The sequence below is a fragment of the Lepidothrix coronata genome, unplaced genomic scaffold (genome assembly GCF_001604755.1).
Source record: "Lepidothrix coronata isolate B3197 unplaced genomic scaffold, Lepidothrix_coronata-1.0 Scaffold37, whole genome shotgun sequence".
NCBI classification, from domain to species: domain Eukaryota; kingdom Metazoa; phylum Chordata; class Aves; order Passeriformes; family Pipridae; genus Lepidothrix; species Lepidothrix coronata.
In genome coordinates, this window is record NW_016690217.1 from 213,615 (window position 1) to 237,047 (window position 23,433).

At 40.1% G+C, this 23,433-nt stretch overlaps 1 protein-coding gene across 1 annotated transcript in view; it reads left to right on the top strand.

The window, feature by feature from the left end:
- GRIN3A (glutamate ionotropic receptor NMDA type subunit 3A) overlaps nucleotides 1-23,433 on the top strand; it is a 66,527-nt gene that overhangs the window by 36,516 nt on the left and 6,578 nt on the right. The window contains exons 4-6 of the mRNA XM_017812677.1: nucleotides 11,727-11,872; nucleotides 13,024-13,139; nucleotides 14,734-14,885. Coding sequence (XP_017668166.1) covers nucleotides 11,727-11,872; nucleotides 13,024-13,139; nucleotides 14,734-14,885 — 414 coding nt within the window. The remainder of the gene's footprint in view (nucleotides 1-11,726; nucleotides 11,873-13,023; nucleotides 13,140-14,733; nucleotides 14,886-23,433) is intronic.

A 23,433-nucleotide genomic window follows, 5' to 3' on the forward strand; every position in this document is an offset into this window, starting at 1 on the left:
GTGATTCCAGTGATAAATCAATGGGATTACTGGCCTTTCCTAGACAAGCTCTCCTCTGCTTCATGGACCAGATCTAAGCTTCTGAGCCATTACCAGTTCCCATTGTTGGAATAAGACAAAATATTTTAAGGAAGAAAAAGATTGCCTGTCATTATATGAACTACAAAATAGTTTCATATATTTCATTCATGCATTTGCCTCCACAGTCTTAGTCCAAAAGAGCAGTTATAATAGAAAATGCACTGGTGTAACCTTTGCTTGCACAAAGCCTGACCTGTGCCTATTCAGTGTTCTAAGAGTTAAAGCTTAGGTTTGGGAAATGTTTGGGGCACAACAGTCACAGATGTACAGGCACCACATTTTAGTTACTTAAAGCATTTCATATGTGATTAAAAGATTTTATGTTTGGGATTTTCTTCACAAATCTGCTTACCTCTTTTTAGGAGACTCATTTCAAAAAGAAGGCAGCAGGAGGCAGAAATAATCTTTTTAATTTAAATATACTTCCAAACATATACTTCTAAACCTTCTGCTGCTGCTCTCAGTGTGCATGTGCCCTTTGTACTGTGCTTTTGAAATGTACTTGAAAAACAAAACCCAAAATAGAGGAGCAACCTTCTTGAGGTGATATAAGACATGTAATTTCTTCAGGCTGTCAGCCATAAATGGCAAATCTCATCTGAGGTAGGAAATAGTCAGAAAGAACAGAATTAGAGCTCAGTTGGACCTTTAAATGCACTAATGATGCAGAAGAGAATATAGAACTATCATCGAGCTCCTGAAAGGAGGAGCAGCCAGTGAGGCCAGACAAACCAGAGCAGATGGCAAGCAGTGAGAAGAAAGAGAATTAAGTTCCTGGAATGTGTCTTGAATTTGGGGAACTTGGTATGTATTTTCTGTGTAAGGATCTTAACAAGGTTACGTCACTAAAGCCAAATGCCTGCAGAATCCATCAAAGCTGGCTGCCCCCTTTATTTTGTCACATTTCAGATGACCTTTTACAGTAAGAGCCAATGAATTGCAGAGATATTGAAGCAATGTCCTGCCACATTAAAATCTAATTCTTTTAAATGAGTGGGCAATTTTTTGCCCCCTTCCCCACCACCTCACCCCCATTTTCTAACTGTAGATGTTTTAAACATCATCTCTTGCCAGTGGAAACTGGCAGACACAACTTTTGTGTTCACTGGAACATGTTCAGCCTGCTTTGAAGGCAAGAAGATAGTTACAGGATGAACATGCTGGCTACCCAGATGGAAGTTGCATCCATGTCCTGATTCTCTCTTAATAAACTCCTTGCAGTACGTGGCAAAGAAGTTTAAAAGCTCTTCTGCAGATAGAGGAGATAGAGAAAAAACATTGTGTTTGGATCACTACATTTGCTTTTATCCCTTCTTGCATCTGAATCGCAGAGGCTTATTTCAGTTTTTCTTCTAATGTCACATCTTGAAATGCACAGAAAAAATTACAATATTTGCCTTTGTCAGAGTGCCTGGCAGACCAGGTACATTGTTGTATGAGTTGATTCTTTACAAGGTCAGATATTCAGCCTACAGGCATGACCAGCATCCTGCCTTAGGGCTGGTCTTATGATAGAATCACAGAATGGTTTGAGTTGGAAGGGGACCTTAAGGATCATCTTGTTCATCCCCCCTACCATAGGCAGAGACACCTTCCACTAGACCAGGTAAGTTTGTAGAAATAAAACTACTTACTCTGCCAAACAACTCATGAAAAGTGATACCGCAGGATCTCCCCAGGGAGTGGTTTTTTTCAGTGGCAAGAGGGCTTGAAACAGGGACTTTACTTTCAGGTTTTTCATACAAGAGCACATCCTGGAGATGCACTGAGAAGTCCTGAGCACGTTGAGGAGTTCACATTATCTGAGGCAAAACAGTCGTGGAAGTCCAGAGAACAGAATAAACGTTTCAAACATGCCAACAGGAAAACAGCAGAAGCTGAGGAGCTGGATAGATTTTCCAAAAGTGGTCCAGTGCCTGGCCTTTCTTTCTGTTAAAACTGTTATTCTTTCAACAATTTAGTGACTTTTTCAGGGAAGGTACTTCCGACATTTTGTTTACTCAGGGATTATGTATGATCACACAGATTTTTGATTCTAGATACAAAACACAAAACATGAGGGTGCAAGCTCTTATTTCTTATTTATGAATTTAATTTAGAGGCCTTGTGGCCAATTATTGTATCAGTTGAATACTTTGTGTTACTTGTATGAGAACCGTCCATAAATACAACTGACAAGTAGCTGCAGTTGAGCTTTAGCAACATCAAACCACAGAAAGATCCATTCACTATATATGCCTTTTTCATCATTAGAGGCATGATTCAAATATTCCTGCTTTTAATGATATTTTCTCTCAAGTTCATCAAGCCTGAGAGTGAGGCCATAACTGTTGTGTGTTTATTGATAAAATTTCTATCTCAGAAAAGGAATTTTTTTAAGAACTACACTAAAGGAAATTACTGCCATGGTCTCATTGCAAAAACCTAAGATGAATCATTATAAGGGGCCCCACTTGCACTACTATGTATTAAATAGATAATGAAATACCATTTATTTAAATATGCAGTAAATGCATTAAATTGTATAGCAAAAAAACAAGCTACAAACTCAGTGAAGTTCACAGAAATCTTATTGCTGCCATGCGGTTTATTATTTGCAGAGGACTGCAGGGTTCTTTTCTTTTTACAGTTAAAAGAAGACTCTATAGAGCATGTATTTCTGTGCAGGAAGTCCCTGGGCACAGGAAGGTCATGATTCACAACATCACACCCTTCTAATTAAGACATGGTACTTTTCTGAGTATTAATGAGTCAGTGAAGGATTTGAACTTGAGAACTTAAGTGTCACAGAGACCAAAGTGAAAAAGTCTCAGACAAAGGTGAAATCAAGCGTCAAACTCCAGTCAGAACAAAGAATTGTAGAGCCATCTCATACAGGAATGAAAGACATCTACAATTTATGGAGGTGAAATCATTGCTTCATTGGCTTCCCCATGCAATTTATTGGGAACATTGGACTTGTTAACTTCATCACCTCATTAAAGATTTCTTGTAAAGATACAGCTTTGGATTCTCAGAATCTGTCCAGTTCAGATTTGTATCATTCAGATACCTAGTTTATCAGACAATGCACTGCAGTGTTCTACAGATCAAATTTCCATTCCCATTTTATGTCTTCTTGCCAACAATTATCTTCTTAGTATCTTTGCATAACCTCTGCTGCTCCAGGTCTTCACTTGCACACGATGCCTTGTACTGTCGAGTGCCTTGACCACTTCTCAGCTCACCATTCTGTTTGACCCAAAGAGTTTAGGGGTAGGTGTGGAAGAGAAGAAGTGCTGCTGTCTTCACTCCATGTGATGCAGGTTGTAAAAGTTGTTCCTCAGCACAGGAGTTATTGTGGCTTAGCATTTTTCCATTTGTATTGATGTCAATTTCTTACTCTCAACCTGCATATACCTATATGTCATATAATTTTTTTAAAGAAGGAAAGTGATCCCACCACCAGAAATAGTTACTGTTACATAAGTGGTGCTCATACCCATGCTAGAAATAATAAAAAGTGGAGAAATATGAGAAGTTACTGAAGTAACTGGCAAAGAGGAGCAGAGAATGGTAAAGATGCATAAGGCTGATATTACCACCTGGCAGGTGGAAGATCATCATATAGCTGACTTAGCAGCACTGAGGATATTTATTATTGTTCACAAAAGTCACAAACATTGTGATCTACAGAGACCAGAATACTATTCTGGCTCACCTTCCTAGAGACAGAAGTCCTCAATCAGCTCCCACCCTAATCCCTTGGGTTTCAGGGCTGACAAGGGTCCAAGCCCTCTAGAAAAAAAAATTATTGTTTTCATTGAGTGCATTAAGATTTGACAGAACATCAGGCAAAGTCAAATACTGACGTCTGTATTTCAGTGTGCAAGAGGTCAAGGCATCCAAATGTGCCCATGATTTTTCTTTTACACTTCATGCTTAACACATTTCTCACTGTTCCAAACTGATTCCAAGAAGGAAAAAACCCTTTTTGTTCTAATGTTGGATCTGTCAGTAACAAAGGACTCTTTCTGATTTACCTTCATTTGATGCTCTTGAACCAAAAGGCAATAACAAATAACATATTTAAGAAATCAGGTCTGCACAGATGGACAGTTCCACCATCTACAGTGGGAAACTTCTTCATCCTAGTAACTAATTTACAACACAAACCCGTTTTTTGTTCCTTTACTGGAAACCATAGGACACTAGTCTTGCATCACCTGTTTAGGCAGAGGATTGTTTTCAGCCCTGGTATACAGGGGACAACTGCCATATGGCCAGGGGGTAGGAGAACTGACCTTAAACCAGCAACAGCTGGAGCGGAAGAAATTTGCGAGAAAATGGATTTTAAAGATGATTGGTTTTAATGTGAGGAGACTACCTACAGTTCAAGCTGCTGCCACATTAGTTTTCCCCCTCCAGCCCTCAGTGGCTTGTAGAGGTCTGTGGTACCTTTTCGTCCACAGACCCAAGACTTAGGACAGAGGGACAAGAGGGATTCTTTATCCAGAAATATCCCATATCTTGTGGTAGCTTGAAAATACTTTTCAGCCAAGCAGCTCTCCTTCTCTTGCTTCTAATTTGAAAAGGATCTCACTTTCCTGAAAGCAGCATTAGCCCTCTTTTATGGGTAGCAAGCGGAAGAACTTGTTCAAAGAAGTGATTCTATCAGGAACATTTTTACAGCTGCTTTGCGCTGGTGAAGTAGATTTGGAAACAGTGATCTATTGCCTTTTGGGAATTACATCCATTTTTTTCCCTCAGTCTACCCATTTTTTCTACAATAATTTACTCTTACTATCTTATAGTTCTCAACTCTCCTGGAAAAAATCACAGCTTTCTCTGTCCAGAAAACTCTTAAAATGCTATTAAGAAACAGAGATAAACACACCTGCAAGTTCATATTCACCAGAGTGCTGTTTTATGGAGCTTCTTGAACTGCCCAGCAACTCAATCATCAGGGCAACCCTCAGAAATTACCCACAGATCTGAGTGCCCGGTCTCATTCCTGAGCTTTTGCAGCACACAGAGGAGCAGAACAGATCTTGCAATTAATTATTAGCACTCACACAGGGACCATCAATACAAAGGCTTTATACTTTTAAACAGAGACTTAAGTCACAGTTTCTTCTCATGTAGTCTCCTCTTGCAATGAGGAGAATAAACTGTCAGCACTGGACCATGCAGTGTTTTCCAGACTAAAACTGCTCATTAACTTCAGTGCAGCGGTCAGGATTTATATCAGCTAATGAACCTGGCTAATTTGGATTCAAAGTGATAGAATTTTAAGAAAATCTCACATTATCCTGGCAAGTCAAGAATCAGCTCCACTGACACTTTTTGCAGCAGAGAAGCAGAAGTGTTCTTTCAAATGTACTCTGCAAACACCCTCTCCTGGAGGCCCTGGGAACGTCTCCACTTCCAAAACTTGAACATGTGGGACGTTTTTTGATGAAAAACCTCAACTTCCAGAAGTTGAGCTGTGATTTTCCTCTGCTAAAATCTGAAATTCATGTTCTTCACTGTGAATAATTTTTTTTCTTTCATCTCCCTCTGCACCCCATAAATATTCACTAGTTAGTTTTCAATAACTCTTGCAGATAAGTAGGGAAAGCCCATGAACAGAGTTTTATATAGTTCTGTTGTTTTGTGTGGGGGTTTCTTTATTTGTTTTATACATTTTCCCCTGAAACCTTGCTTAGCACTACCAATTGCATTTATTTTATCAGTGGACCATGAGAAGTCTACTGGCAGCTGGAAGACCACCTCAACGTATAGGTTACATAAGGCAAAGTAAAATGAAGCCAAAACCAGAAGTCTCAGTGTAAAACAGCAGTGTTTCTAAAAGCATGTCAGTTCTTCACTTAATGCTACCCTTTTCCAGTGATTAGCAATTGAAACTGAGCAGATTTTCAAGATTGTGCAGCCATTCCCTGGCAGAGATTGTGCTGGCATGAACACCAATTGTGCTGATATACCAGGTGTCCAGTGAACACTGCACTTGGTGTCACACCAGGTAACCATCACTGTCATGGTGGTGGGTTACTGAAACCTTTTGCACAACAATTTTTCCTCAGAATTTGTTGTAAAAATTAGGAAAGTGTTTTTAACCATGTTCCTTCTTTCTATACCCGATTAAAATTGGAGAGCAATATTGTAGGTGGTGGTAGAAGCTGAATTCACAATAACTCTGCATCTGTCACTGCAGGGTACAGTCACAGGCACCGCACCCAGCTGCATACTGGATTGCCTTTTCCTCATTTCCCTCAAAAAATAGTTCATGGAATTGAATTTGGGAGAGGCTTACTGAATGAGTGATGAAATACTTCTAATGATTTGAGATAACGATTAGAAATGGTGTTCCTAAAGCATTTTTCCTCCAGTTGTACACTGAAATGCACAGAATAGTTCTGATTCAGTGCACCCCATCAATCAAGTGTTGGGAAAGCATTTCCTACATTTCAATTACATCATCATTTATAGAAAATAGACATAATTTCCCTTCCCAACAGTTGTTCTGTTTAGATCTTCCTTGTCTCCTCACAGCTCCCAGCAAACTCAAACTCCATAAAATCAGAAGGCAATATTGTATTGCCTACTTGTCTGGAGCTGAGACTATGTATTTATATTCTGAACACCTGGAGTTCTTACACACTGAAAAATCCATGACAACCAAGTGTGATGTAAACCTCAGAATGTCTGTAAAAATAATGACAAGGGCATCAAGATGGGGAAAGGTCTTTGAGGCAAATCTTCTAGCTTTGCAAAACTGAAAAGTCATACAGAAGCCAGAACCCGCTAGAAAGCCCTCAAAACCCCACAGCCCAACAGCTTTGAATGTGTCAAGGTTAACTGCTGGCAGCATCTCATACATTTTCTGTTTTAAATCCCAACTTGCATAGGATATTTCTAGGCCTGTTTCCTTTCAAGTTGGAGTCTAGGTGTTCTCAGCCTAGCTGGTGGTGCTCAGTGAAATGGCACTGTATTACATAAAATGGAACATGTCAAGTAATGCAAACTCCCTGTCATTCAGGATTGTATTTTCTTCTTTCTGCTCCTGTGGTTTTATCACATTGATGTTTATCAGATTGGTATTTTCATGCATAATTGGCACCCCAAGCCATAAATGTATGCAGATGCCCAGTTCTTCTCAACATCTTTCCAAATAAAACAAGTTCTCTACTTCCCACTCAGCAGATGTTTTAACAGGAGACAGAAACCAAGAAAATCTAGAAGTAAGGGGCCAAACCAAGGGAACTGGTAGCTATAGTGTTTGCTTTCAGCAGTAAGCAGCACAAACATCATTAGTCTGGTCACACCATTGTATACAAGGTACAGAAGACTTTGAGAAGTCCCAGAGCTTTTCCTGGCACTGTCAGAGAAGCTGGATGCACTGTAAAGCTCTTGAGTTTCCTTAAACACTACATGTGTTTAAGCCTCCCTATCTCAGTGCTCAAGTGACCCAACAACCACTTCATTTCCTCAGTGCTTGGCAGGATTCGCATTACTACTGCTGTGAGGGCTGTCATGACCATTTAACTCAGATCTAAATGGAGGTCATCATGTATATTGCATGAATGGCTTTAGATGGTTTTAAAAATTTGGGATGTACCTAAGTAGTATGGCCATTCATGGTATACACCAGCACTTCAGGTATAAAACTCAGTTCTCTCCTACGAGAGCCATGATCTCCAGTATTTGAGATGCAAAAATGATACTGTTAGCTGCTGGAGCTCTCATCTTCTTTAGGAGGGCCACTAACCAGCAACACTAAATAGCCTTTTAACCCCTTTTAACTTTTAATAGATAAAATATCAAAATCTATTAATAGCTAATAGCTTTTAACATTGTTTTTTAACTACTTCATTGATACATTCATGTATTTGCTGTTACACTGCCCAGATCATTGGCATTCCTATGCTCAGCCCTCTTGGTAGCTCAGCCAGCATAGTTTGCAGTTGCCTGTGGTGCTGTGGTGACCTTGCTGGATAACATTCAAAGGGCTGGTTATTTGCTAAACACTAATGGATCTTCAAAAAGGAGATCTAGGAAAAATCTCTTCACCATAAGGATTGCCAGGCACTGGAAAAGGCTGCCCAGGAAAGTGGTAGAGTCACCATCCCTGAAGGGATTTAAGAGATATATAGTTGTGACACTGTGACACAGTTCAGTGATGGATTCAGTAGTGCTGGGTTAGCACTTGGGCTCGATGATCTTAAGGGTCTTTTTTCAACCAAAATGATTCTGTGATTCAATGATCTGTCAGTTAAAAAAACTTAAATACCTTTATTTAGGCTATTGCTTTTTTGCAATATCTGTGCTTATAAGTTTCTTCACATCTTGTTCGATGAATTGTCAAGCCAGGACTGTACTGTTGCCTCAAAGCCTCTCCTCAGGTTGAAACAAACCTTTCCATTTCTTTCAGCCATAGATGTGTGATTTTGGAGGGACTTTGTAAAGCTGTCTAAGCTGAGTGCCAAGAAAACTCATGTCAGGAAATGGATGTGCAGCTATTACATTCATTTATTTTTAATTGTACTTTAATCACCAGCAAATCTCCAGGTACTCTATGGATAAAAAAGTATCAACAGTTTCTAGTGCCCTTTACCTGCTTTGTGATGTTTATTTACCTTTAAGACTGACTGAGCTTTGAATGAAAAAACAGTATATACACAGAATTATAGTCTCCATATAGTAGAAATGCCTATAATTTCAACAGCTATTTTTTCCTCAATAAGATAGCCTTTATACTTGCTATACTGATAAAAAAATACAGTAATTGTCTCCCTTGAACAGCCAGTTTAAAAAAAATGTATAGAATCCATTCTTGATTCTTCAAATTTTGATTCTTCAACTGCTGATTTTTCAGAGTTCATGATTTCTCTGTAGCCCTAGGGATGAGTATTCCATGACTGGTTTATAGAAAACAGAAAGACTCTTTCATACAGTACTTTTAAAATATAAGAAACACGAAAGAAACAGAGCATGAGAAACAGAAAAGATTAAAAAAAAAGATATAATTAATAAGGCAAAACTCATAGGAAGACTGACATTTACCTAACCTGTCAAAACACAGATATTTGTGGTTTCCAGCTTTTCACATAATCTTCTCTGGAGAGAACTACAGAAGGTAAGAAAGCAGCAGTGACAACCGATTAATCTTATTTCCATCCTGAAGATTTTATCTTGAAGCAAGTAACCTTTAGCATTCTTAGCAGATCAGCAGTAAGTGCTTTTGGCAGCATTTTGCACTGTTGATCCACTGTTATCACTTAGCTGCAAGCAAACCTTTTCCTCGTGTGTATAAGCAGCAACAAGTAGAAAACAGTCCTGAAAGACTTAGAGGATTAAAACACTATTAACATTTATCCCTTGTAAAAAGGAGTCCAGGTTCGTCAAATATAAAGTTGCAGACACATAATGATGCTTTAGAAAAAGTGGAGATTACCAGAAGCAGGTCAGGCATTGGATGCAAGGGATCACTGCATGACCCCCTTACACAGACTTTCCAAGACTTCCCACCAGACATATGGTGTTGCTAGAGACAAGATATTAAACCAAATGGACTTTTGATCTAATCCACATTCCAGTTTTATCCTTGTTTGTGGTGAAATTTGACAATGTGCACAACACAAAGCAAACTGTGGGCAGTTCCCAGTACAGGATTTGGGACAGAAAACTGCATGGAGGTGCAGTTCACTATCTTTGTACTAGCCTTCCCCATAGAGTTTTAAATATTTAGCTAGATGTAGATGCTGGTGACAGTCTGAGTGACATGCTTTCCAGTGAAGTCAGACTTTATCTGTACCTCAGATGTTGCACTGCAATTGGCATCACTATGTGGGCCACAAACATCACAACAAACACTAACTGGACTTGAACGATGGTTCAGTGTTGAGTCTTGATGAGGTTTTCACTCTCTTCACTGAAACTGCCAAGAAATAAAACCTAAAAAAATTAGTACTGACTATGGTGATGAGCTTCTTGGGACATAGAGTGCTTTAGCCCACTCCAAGCTCATTCTTTAAGCAGGTCATCTTCACCGTCTGAAGGTTTGCGTTGACAGCATTGTGCTGGAAGTCTCCATGATGTATTGTCACAGCCCAACTTCTGTTATTTATGTTTCCTGGCACTTGAATGCTGCTCCCACACTCCCAAGCAAGAACATTTACCTCTGCACCCACAGTCCTTCTGGCACAGCATCCCTATGGCCAGCTCTGGATAGAGACACACCCTGCCTCGCTTGTCCATAGTCATGTAGTCTGGAACAACTCAAATGCCCACAGACTTGCATTTAGCTGCAGATCTCATTCCCAGGTCGCAGCACAAGGACCAGATCAGCTGAGCACAATGTGGAGACCACCTGCCCACTTTCCAGGTAATACCAGAAATACAGTATGTCCATAGCTTCCAGGACATCAAAATGCCATCCAAAAGACCTTTCTCTGCTCCTTTTCAGACTAAACTAGGTGACTGTGAGTTTACATCCTACCTGTGTTATCCTTAAAAAAGCTAGGAACACTCATTTATCCATGGGGTCATTGAAGAGAAGAGTGGGGATGGTCTTTTTATGGCTCTGTGTGTTCCCCTACACTGTTCTACAAAGATGATAGTGCAGAAACAAGATGGACTGCCAGAAAAGACCTCTTTGCTTGGTCTTTGCAAAGCAGAGCATGGCCATGGTGAGACCATCTTTGCAAGCTGCTGTGAAGACCACAAGCTTGCTGGGAAGCAAATAGAGCATGACTATTTCAGCCTTTCCTTAGCCTTATTTGGCTTCCTGTGCTCTGAAAGTTTGACCTTTTAGAGGCTGGTACATTGCTGAAGGCTTTCCAATTAATGTGTCTTGGCAGCACTTTGCCAGCTCAAGGAAGTGATTGGTATAGTGGAGGGAACTGCCTGACACCTCCACTGCAGCTTCAAAATTTCCTCAGGAGTCCCTGAACTCTCCAAAGACAAACAGGGCACTTCAGAAAGATAGGTCTGTGAAACCTGAACTAGACTATTTGGACCTTAAATACAAAGGGTGGAGCCAGCTGTGAAAAGGACAGGACACAAAACTGCAAAAACTGTCTGTATGTTTATAGCCTGCTCCAGACTAGACTGTGTAGAGGAGAATTCTTCCTCCTCCTCACTGGCAGGGGCAACTTTTTGGTGTACACAACATTCAGTCCTTAGTTTGTCTGTGAAGAATGGCAGCAAAAACTGTGATAAGGTATATAGGCTTCTAGAAATGAAGGGTGCTACCCTTCTGCAGAAGGCAAAATTTCTTCCTTAAGGAGTCAGTAAAAGACATTTTGCTGAAATAAATTCAGACTGTGTGTCTTTCGCTGCCTACAAAGAGCCCCGGAAAGTGGATTGTATCCAACCTGGAGGCTTCTCGTAACACTTCCTGAAACATCACCAGTTTTAAAGACAATAATCCCAGTGTTGGTTTGGGTGTTCAGGGCATGTCATGGGAGATGTTTTTAACATTTGAAGAAGATCCTGAGAGTTTAGTCACCTGGTGAGTCTTTTTCAAGTTTTTCTGGGGTTTGGAAAGACGACCAGAGGCAGGCCTGTGAATGCTGAAAATTTCTGACAAACATGTATAAGACCAAGACTCCAGATGTGACGAAGGCAAGTATCTCTGCTAATCTCTTCTGACTTCGTCTCCTCAGCTCCACCACCCATCCCAAGGGTTTCGGTTCGGGACTGTGCGGGAGAGCAGCGCAGAGGATTATGTGAGGCAGAGCTTCCCAGAGATGCACGAGTACATGCGGCGCTACAACGTCCCTGCCACCACGGACGGAGTGGCTTACCTGAAGTGAGCTTCTGCATGCAGCAGCACATCTGGTCTCTTGGCCAGTGAGGTAGCACGGCAATGAGATGGTGATGGGTTTCCTGCTTGCTGTGTCACTTATCCCACAAAACATCACAGCCCAAGCAAAAGCTGCCAATGAGGTTCCTCAGCGTGGTGGGAGGAAAGAAGGTTCTCAGAGAGGAATCTTAATTTGTCATTAAGATGAATAAAAGAAGCATTAGGCTGCTAAAAACTAATAAACACCAAGTCTTCTTGGTTTAGGGAATCATGAGACATTTGTGCTTGACAGTGTGGGGTCACACAACTTATCCAGGAAACGGAATAGCCGATAATAAGCCTGAAATAATTGATTTGTCTTATTCATAGAAGTTGCCTAATAGATAGCCTGAGAATTTTCCATCAGAAGTTGTTTCCCAGACCTATTCTAATGATAATTAAGATATATGGCAGTTCTTTGAGTTACGCTGGAATCAATCCGTTGAAATCAATGAAGTAATCACATTGGGAGAACACCCAGATTTTTAAGGGGACAGGAATCAAGGGTGCAGTCCTTGGATCAGATGAGAATAGGCACTGCAACTGTTCTTCTGTATCATAATTTTATGCAAGCATGCTGTTCAGAAGTGATTATATTAGTAAAATTCAATCCTCTGTGTTCATGGAGACTGAACATAGAGAAAAGCTGAATCAGGTGAAGGAAATAATTTACCTCATATTCAAGAAGAAAGGGGCAGGAATACCTCGGAGTAAGTTATCCTTTTGCATTTTTGGTGTAATACCTGTAGCTTTAACAACACAAATCAAGACAGAAGTAGTATTTTAGCAATTTCTGATCTTTTCCAAAAAAGCTTTGTGCTACCTTTCAACTGAGTTGAAGTGCAACAGGTTGTAATGTTTTCCATCTTCCGCAGTAGTATTTTTGGGGAGTAAAGTAAGTCCTAAACTGTCTGTACTGCTTTAAATGCACAAAGATTGCATTTCATGCACAATTCCCTTCTTCAAAATATAAATCAGTTTTCATTTTAAGTCCAGATGTGCAAAAGACTGCCCTGTTTTCATACAGGGATCTTGCAGAGAATTGATAGATAAATGTTCAGTGAGCATCACTGAGTCTTAGACTGTGAGATGGTTCTGACTTTTAACATTGAATACAGGCATGATCCAGAGAAACTCGATGCCTTCATCATGGATAAAGCACTCCTAGATTATGAAGTATCAATAGATGCTGACTGCAAGCTTCTAACTGTGGGAAAACCCTTTGCCATTGAAGGTAATAGTTTTATAACATACTGCTCTGTTTCTCACATGTCGCATTTGCTGTTTTGTGATGTGGTATTCTCAGTGAAAGTATGTGGGGGAAACTGTGAGAGGATTATGGTAAAACCCTCAGTGAATAAGCAGAATGAAAGCTTCAGTCCTTTTTTTATGGTTGTTGAGCTTTTAGATCTCTTATATCATTTGTTTCAAAGCCAGGTGGGATGGAGTTTTGAGGAGCCTGGTCTAGTGGAAGGGGTTCCTGCCCATGGAAGGATTTGTATGTGAGCAGCTGCATGTTTCATCATGCACCTGCAACTTGATAAATCTTCCCTTTCAGAAAGGGCAGCTCTCCTGAAGGAAACCAAAAGCTTCCACAACTTTGAATCAAGTAAATCAGATTTCAATATAGAAAAAAAACCCACACAAATACCCCCCAAATTGTATGATTTTGCGTGACTGGACTTCACATCATCCAATTACAAAAGAAGTATGCAGAAAATGTGATATTCATTCTAGCTATGCCTTCTCTGAAGGAAATCCTTCAATGTTAGCTAATATATTCAGGCACAATTCAAAAAACTCAGTAGCAAGAGAGCTTATTGCATTGTAGATAAACATATCGGTGTATCTCTCATTGAAAAGCAAGCCACTGTCAAGGCAAATTCAGCACTTGTGTACTTGCAGGGGTGTTTTCTTTCTTGCTGTGTTGTTGTGGGTTTTTTTAATGAGACAGTCTGAAATTTTGAATTCTGAACTGAAAAACAAAAATCCACAGTGGTCTAGAAAGGAATCTCTCCAGGCAGTTGGCAGCACATCTCTGCATGCAACTGCATGTCTTCTAGGCATAATTGTATTTGTTCAGAATTTCTAAAGTTGAACCCCAGATTCTGCAAATAGAAATACCATATTCAGAGTTACTGAATCCATTTTCACTTACATGGAGTCCCTTACCACCACTTCAACATGGTGAAAGACAGTGGCTAAAAACTGTATTTATTAGTATCTGAAGGTCCCTGTCACTGTCAGAGCAGAAGGGCATGAACTGAAAGCATAGCTCCCAGGCTTTAAATTGCTGCGTGATAACAATGCAGACTGCTCACATATACATTTACATGCATATGGCTCCTCATCAGAAAATGCGTAGGAAGAAAATGTCACATCTGACACCACAGTCACATCCACTGCTCTGACAAAATAAAAGCATCACAGAATGGTTTATGTGACATTGAGGCCCTTTAGCATTTCTAAAACAAGACAAAAAAAAAGAACCCATGGCAAAAGCGTGCAAACGTCTGTGTTCCTAGAGACAAGGTAGATCTATTTTTCCAGCTGCACCTGCATTTTAAATTTTTGAACCTCCAGATTTCCATATTACTTTTGTGGCCTTAATGATTTTGAATTTGTATATCCTGCTTATATTGAGTGACTTTATTTTTGCACAGCAAAAGGCCTTGTATCAGCATTCTCAGTCCACAGTAAGCCAGTATCCAGGTTTGAACTGGCTGGCTGAAACAGAATGCCAGCTTGATCTTTCATACTGAAATCAACATCACTTACCAAAAAGCAAACAAGAAAGAGAGAGATGACTGTACTGTTTTTCCTTCTAGGATATGGCATTGGCCTTCCCCCAAACTCTCCGCTCACCTCAAACATCTCTGAACTGATCAGCCAGTACAAATCCCACGGTTTCATGGATGTTCTGCATGACAAGTGGTACAAGGTTGTTCCATGCGGGAAAAGAAGCTTTGCTGTCACAGAGGTAAACGATGAACTTGAGTCACCTATGTGAGGATTTGTTCAAGCTGGCAACTATTTCCCCTTATTCATAATGTGCAGTGGGCATGCCCATGTGACAGAGATGGGTGGCAGCTGAAGGGAAGTGTGAGACTTCAAAAGAAAGAGCTGCTAATCCCAGCAGAAGTAAGATCAGAGCATGAGAAAACATCAGTGAGACTGTGCTGCTAAGTTGGGTGTGCAGAGCGTGTGTCAGAGAGCTCTTCTGGAGACAAACGGGCATTAAAAACCATAATGTGGCACACTGCATAGCAAACCTCTCTGATTCCACTCAGGTGTGTGTGTATCACCATCCACAGAGAGACAGGGAATTCAGTACATCCCAAATTTCTAATACACCCTGACCACCTCCTAACATGGCAGCTACTTGTACTAAAGAGAGGATTTCAGCCTAGAAATGATCTGCTAAGGTACCATGCTAAGCACAGAGGGGAAGTAGGTCTCAATTCTATCTAGATCTAGAGGAAATGAAAGTAAAACTCTATGGATTTATGTCCTGATTTCAAATCAGAGGAGTTGTGCCAGCTCATGGCAGCTGAAGATATAGGCCATTATTTATGAGAAAAAGAAGACTCTTATCAGAATAGCAGTTTTTTGTTAAGTTCCTGGACTATCAACTAAAAAAAGATGAAGTACTGAAGAATCAAAAGCTCCAGCAATGTCTGAAGCTTAAAGCATAGACCTTTAGCTCAAGGTCTGCCAAAAGAGGTAGGTTATATATTCTCACTAGTACAAAAAACATAGTGAAAGCTCTGCTCTCTCCTTCTCAGAGCCTTCAGCCAAACGCCAAAAAACGCTGTGTGTTCTCTGAGGAGGTAGTGGTGTGGCCATTCTCCCATAAAAGAGAATCCCAGTTTTCTGGGGCTCTGGCACTGACTTTTCAATGGTCACCTGAGCATCTTGTCTGCAAATCTCTGGCTGCTGACTAAATCACTTGAAAGCCAGCATTTTTTAGAGATACGACAATGGAAATCTGTATTTGGTGGTTTTAATACATAGATTGTTGGGGTATTTCTGCATGTCTTACTACATTTATTACTTTTTCATTACAATTCTGTCAACATGAAACAAATTATATTACAGCAGACATTCATAGAAGAAAATTAAATTTATTTTTATTCATTTTATTCAATTTTTTCTTTCCTTTTTTTGTGATTAATTCAAGACAAGAAAGCACATTTAAACAAAAGTGGATATTCACTGCTATTTCCAATGTAGCTTATTCTGAAGATTATATTATTATCTAACAAGGGAATTATCTTTTTATAATAGCTGATATATCTGTTCATGACAAGCACTTCATTCAATGACCTCTTGTTACTCTACATTTTAACATGATCTTTTGAATTAAATCTCAGGAAAATTACCAGATGGTATTAATTACCTCAACTGTTTTAAACCTCAAGACTCTTACAGCAGAGAAAACTTACCTCCCTAGCAATTCCCTAGAGATGAGACATAAGGAGTTTCCTCTGATCATGAGAGTCTTACCCCAGAAGATGTATCGATGGCTGTATGCTCTGTATTCCTGTGGAAATAGCTAAGATATAGAATCAATTCTATTTAAAAATACAGTTTTAGTTGGTACTCTTTTTCTCCCAGAATATATGTCTTACTCCTTCAAGCTAGTGGTCTGTAGAGTTGGTTGGATACAGCCCCTGGTGGAGGGCATGAGATGATTCCCTGGGCTATAGGAATAAAATATTAGAAATTGAGTTTTATATATATATATATATGTATAAAATCATAAATAGGTATAATTATGGGGGGTCCATGCTTAAAAAGTTACCGACAGAGGTGTATGATCAAAAACAATTTGAAGACTACTGCTCTTAGCCTTGAGTTCTCATGCCTGTGTCCAGAAACAGGAACTATTTTCCTCCCATAGCAAATATAACAATACAGAAAATCAGCCCTGGCTGGGCCAACTGAAGAAGCCATATTGTAAAACCAATTGAATTTGTGTTTTTATGGAGAAAAGAAAACACGAGCAACGAGAGAATAAGTCTTGCATTCAAATAGGAGAGAAAAAGTATCTAATAGGTGGTATGTAATTTCTGCAGCTACTCTTCTGAAAGACCTTTGCAATTTAAAAATAGAAGGCAAGACCATACCATTTTCCTGCACAGGTATGGTTAGTACATGATCTCTGAGGCAAACCCGGTTCTTTCACTTTCTTACATTATCACAAACCCCTTAATGTTCAGTAATGTAATACTGGGTGTCGCTGTTTTCTAGGTCAGCCTTAAAATACCCCATGTTCATGGCCCGGAAAAACCATGACATGGTTTAGGTACTCAAAGGTTCCTCAAGGCCCACCAACAAAGGGAGAGGAAGTGGGAAAAAAGCTGCTCCAGGCTGAAAATTCAGATTTTGTCCCATGAATAATCCCATGGCATTCTTTTTTTTATCAGTGTTGAGTAGGTTTTAAGGACAGCATTTAAGGAGAGGCTTTAGGCAAGGGGTCACAGCTGGAAGACATGTTATGCTTTAAAGTAATTCAGTTTTTCAAGTGTAACTTCCATGTGATGGCCAGAAAGAAGGGCAGGTGTGGCTGCTCCAGGACTGGTTATCAGACCATAGTCCTTATTTGATGTACAATTGCACTAACCCAACACGTAAAACTGAGATTTGGTTCAGAAAATAAGGTCCAACAGGCTGGTCCAGGTGACTGAATTGAAGGGCTCAGTTCATGAAGTACAGCAAGGCCAAGCATAAGTTTCTGCACCTGGGTTGGAGCAACCCCAAGCACAGGGCATGGAAGTGATAAAACAAGGGCAAATGGCCTTAAGATGAAAGAGGTAGATTTAGATGAGATATAATAACTTTTTTAGGTGGTGACGCCCTGGCACAGGTTGCCAAGAGAAACTGTGGATGCCCCATCCCTGGAAATGTCTAAGGCCAGGTTGGACGGGGTTTTGAACAACCTCTTCTGGTGGGTAGCACCCCTGCCTATGGCAGGGGATTTGGAACTATAAGGTCTTTAAGGTCTCTTCAAAACCAAAGTATTCTGCTATTCTGTGAATTTAAAAAGTCACTCAAAGACCTTGAACAATTCCTCACATACCGAAAGATCCTTTCGCAATCAGAAAGAGTGAGCAGAAACATAACACCACTTGTAAGTCTGTCCCTTTGTGAGGTAAGCTCTGCTAAGTCCAGATCTTCATTTGCCTGAATTATCCTACTTCTGACACAACTCCCATGTGCATCCCTTCCTTTTCATCCACTCCCTCCTGGCCAAGAACTTGCAGATTTTAGGATGTGCTATTTCATAGCTGGGGCAGATTTACTAAACAGCCAAGCAGCGGACACTCTAAAGCTTATCTTCCCCACTGTTACACCAAGAAGCATGAGAATTATTCTGGGACTTATCTTTGTGTTGGTTTGTATCATTTACTCCTGTACAGCCCAGAAATCTCTCTTATTTAACTCTCTGCTGTCTGTCACAGTAGCATTTAACAGATTCACTGAAGTGTAGACGATGTTCAACACAGAAGGAGATAATTAATTTTTGAAAAAGTCTCAGCTTCTCAGTGGGTAGTCATTCACATGGGTTATATACCAAAGTAAGACCCAGCAATTGGCTTTTGATAGTTAGAGTAAGGCTCAGTATTTTTCTATGTCTCTTTGATAAATTTGGTCTGTGACACACTGCACCTGTTGACCAAGAGTAATGACCCAAAAATGGGAATATATGTAGGTGAAATACTGAGCCTTTAAATGGGGGGAATATCCATTGTCCATTTTTGTCATTACCTCTTTACGCTGTACCTGATTCTTATCTGCCTGCCACTCCTGCCCACAGAGGTTAATTTTTCTTTTCTTTATTTTGAGATTAATTTTCTTACTCATATTTTTTTTACTAACCTTACACTGGGAAATCATATTTCCTGTGGCAGAACTCACTGCCAACTCTTTCCATCTCTCTCTCTCTGGCACTGAACGAGCACCTTGCTCATCATAAATTGCACTTCAAAACAAAGTTGTTGTGAAAAGGTATGATTCAGCCTGGGGCTGGAAGATCTGAGATGATTCCTCAAGCTGAGAAGCCAATAAAGATGAGTTGGAAAGTACAGAGGTCAGAAGTGCTTGACTCATGTTTTGTATGAACCTCTTCAGCAAAACCACTTACCCAAGGCACCCATTGGATCATTCCTGGGGAATGCAGCTAACTCAGACTTGGAATGAATTGCTGCAGTGATTCCATCTTACCCTCTCCATCACAGGTAATTGTAGATAGCAGTGGTTGTTCATGTTGAGTGCTAGTCACTAACAGTATTGCTTGAGTACTCTTGATTTTAAGTCGTCATACTTCAGTTTCAAAGGAACTCCTTTGTGCTAAAATTGGTAGGTCCCCACTTAGGGCAGAGCATGGTCCAGGAGGGAAGAGGGATTGGCAGAGTTGTATTTGCACGTGACATCTGGACATGATCAAGTAATTGTTTTTCACTTTTCATACAGTACACTTAGCCCTTCCTCTACCCTACTGTTATTCTAACTAATGCCTCTTCAGAAGGAGCCAGGCTCCTGGGACTTTTCCCTCCATCCCATTAACTCCACCCAAGCTCAGGAGAAGCTGCAGGAAGGTTTTTACAGTGTGAGTGGAAAAACAGTGGCACAGGTTGCCCAGAGAGGTAGTGAATGCCCCATCCCTGGAAGTGTTCAAGGCCAGGTTGGATGGGGCTCTGAGGAACCTGGTCTAGTTAAAGACGTCCCTACTTTGGGAAAAGCTAACTGCGTACACAGTGTTTTTCATTTAGGTTGGCAACGATCTCTAAGATCATGCAGTCCAACCCAGCACTGCCAAACCCACCACTAAACCATGTCCCTTGGTGTCTCATTTCTCTCTTTTGACTCCCTCCAGGGTTGGTGACTAATCCTCTTTTCATCTCTCATTAATGGTGGGATCCATCAATGGCTCTTCTCTGAAGTCTTTGAAGGAACTTGCTTAAACTCACCATAGCTTCTGTGTGAATCGGTGATCTTTGGCCTCAAGATCACATGAGAGTCACAACCAGACAGTGCCTCGTTCATCCTGCCACGATTTTATCCAGTTGTCACCCAGCAAATTTGCCTTTCTGATCTGTATTTTGCCTTGTCCCCTTTAAGTTTAACCATGAGTTTCCTTCTTTTTGTTAACACCTATCACCTGACAACTCCACAGTGACTTTTCTAGCCCTTACCTTGAAGCTCTGGTTTAAGTTTGTCCCTGGTGCTCTGCAGGTGCAGGCACTTCCAGAAAAAAACTGCCCTGTGCTCATGAACAGCAGCTGCCCATCAGTCACCTTTCAAAGTACCTTGTTACCAGAGTGTGAAAAACAAACACAAATAACAGGAAAAAATCCTGAAGCCAAGAAAATTTCCTCAGCCTGCACATAGGCTGTCTGGGGAAGAGAGCATATTTAAATTCATCTGTTGAAACTGAAAACAAACAAACAAAAAACAAACAAAAACACAACAAAAAAAAATTTACTATCTGAGGAGATACTAACAGGGCTTGGAAAATGGATGAATTGAAAGAAACACATTTATTACAAAATGGAATAGTTTTCCAGTTCTGTACAAAAGTCTTCAAACAAGAGGGGAAAGGAGCTTTTCTTGCTAATGTGAGATAGTGATTTACGGTGAATCATGAAATTTGGCATTTGAAACCCTAAAATCATGGTCACTAGTCTTTGCTAAAGATAGCCTCCCTAAAGAGATTAAATATATATTATTTCAATGCTGCCATTTCATTGAGAGCACAGAAAGCCATAAGAATAAAAATTAAGTAAAAAAATACTCCGCAGCTACAAGAAATGCCACAATATGGAGAGAGAGAGAGACATGTTTTAATACCAGTTAGTTAACTAAACAGAAGCATTAGCATTGGTAGGATATTGCAATCCTACTGAGATGTGTAAATGAGTTTAAAATTCTGCCCTTCATACCTGTTTATCCCTGATAATTCCTTCTTCACACAGGTGCTGCAAAATTTACCTTCCTGATATCAGCAAAGCTTTTTAAAATCCTTACTGGGGAAATGCAATCAAAAAACTATAACTTATTATTACAGCTAACACACACACAATACCACTATTTCAGGAGCATGTAGCACCTATATCTGTGCTGTGCCGCCAACCTTCAGAATATCCACAAAAATTTTACAAGCTTCTGAGGAGTCAGAGCTGGCTTATTCAGTACAACCAGTGATAGTAAAGCATTTATAGTCTCTTGTAATAGAGAGTAAAGCAGGAGCTTTTCTCATGAAAACAAATGCTGAAATCACCGAGTGGTGTTTTTCATCTCTGCTCCCTGCCCCAAAGCAAGCACAAATATCAGAATCTCTTTCTCTCTATCCCCTTGCTTCTCTCAGGGCTCAAAAAAAAAAAAAAAAGAGAAAAAGGCATAAAACTACAGTGGAGACAGCAGGAAACGTTTAGGTAGCAACCTCAGATACGAGTTGATAAATTGGAAAAGTCTCTCTGGGGATATATAAAAAAAAGAAGATACCTCCAGTTCTGCTCTTGTATTTGCCGCTTTCCTGAAACTGCCAATTTCCCAATTTGCAAGTGGGAATCAGCTTACAGTCTGTTGCCACTGCAGTGCTTAGCACCCATTAGCTGTAATCATCACAGGATTGACTAGGGTTGCTTATTGCTCCAGAACTACTATATGGGTGCAATTGAGTTCCTTGTCCTAAAAGACAGGGTGCTACCTCATGAATTTATCATTACAAAGTTGGTGCAAGGATGTATTTCAATCCTTGTTTAGTACAGAACACACCACATTATAGGCTTTCATTCCTAAAGAAAGAAAATAAAGATATTGCAGTAGAGAAATTCATCAGTTTGTTTTCTGTTGCCAGTACATACCCCCAACACACACACACACACACCCCTTCCCCTGGCCCCTTCAACTTCAGCGGAAAGGAAAACAGCGATGCAGAGAATCTAGTTTATTTCTGCTCTTTCCACATATATTCTATATATGAACCTAAAAATACATACATAAACTACTAAATAAGTAATAGGTCTTGCTGCTCAAATCTGCTTGAGGCAGTAACAATCAGAGGTGCCTCTATTAGATGGTTTCATTTATGATTTAACATGTGTATCTACAGTAATTATAAACAGCTGATAACCAGCCATTTTACAGTAGTATGTAAATGTGCTGATATTGCTATAAATAATCACTCCATACACCATAAAACATGCTGTGCTAATTATTTCTCCCCTACCTGTTTTCCCACTTAATTTAGTCTCAAAAATTTCCCTCTACTATGCAATCTTTGTCAGGCAGCTCTTTCAATTCATTATCTTCTTTATTGCTAGATGAAATATTATTGATGCTTTGTTTTGGCATTTCCTTTCCTAGGAAAAGATGTCTTGCTTGGGACAATTTCAAAAGCTATCCATTACAAGTGAAAAAAGCACCTGAGATAGCAGTACTGGAATTTCTTTCACCTGTTTCCAGGGAAGGTAGAAAACAATTCTGCAGAGCTGACAGGACAGAGATCCAGACCCTCATCAGCATAAATTAGAGAGGCTTTGTTGAAGACAAGGGAATTATTTTTCATGTAAGGAGCTGGCCAAGTTTTCTCTCTGCAGCAGTCCTGGAGTGGCATCAACCACTGATCTCAGGCTGGAGGAGACATATCAGAATGCAGGAATCCCCAGAGCAGTAGGGATTTTTATAATCATTTTGAATGGCTGGAGTTTTATGATAATACATTAAAGTGAGTTCCTATTCTCAGAGCAATGTAAAGTGCTCCATACCATACAGCAACCAAACATCAGCAGATCTCCTCTGCCTTTGGGACTATACTGAGGTCTCAGCTCTGAGACCTTTGAGAGAAAGCTCAGACATGGGACCTCATTCTGATTTTATGCTACCTGGGCTAAAAGCTGGGCTTCGCTGCCAGTTTAAGTAAACAGGTGACACAGACTTCCAGTCAAACACTTCAATTTCTGAGTGCTTTAAACCATTACCTCCTCACAGTCAGACTTGACAGAGATTCTGTGATAAATCCGGTTTCTTTTTCTGGATTACACAGATAGTCATAATAAAGCACAGTGCCCAACACTACTCACCTACCAAATGAACACAAGGAACACAACGTGTCAGTTGTCCAGAGTAATAGCATTGCAGGTGCCATCTTCTGATACACAGCTCTACACGCAGTTTTCTGCTTCTTTTTTCTTATTGTTTGGAGAATAACATTGTATAAGAGGAAGACGCAAGTAGAATTTGTATTCTTGGAAATATTTCCATAGCAGTGTGTGGGCAGTAATTATTAGCAAGAGATTTTATTTATTGATAAACTCACAGCTTAGTTACAGATGCATGAGCATAAACATACTAAGATTATATGTAACACACAAACCTGACCCACCCATTGCAGTGCAGGTGTGTTTGTGGTACAGATTGCTGCTGTACAGGGTTTCTTGGTGGTCAAACATGAATGATGTCAATAAGACACTCAAGTTAATTAAAGGCTTCCTACCCTACATGAAAAAGGTGGGTCAGCAGAA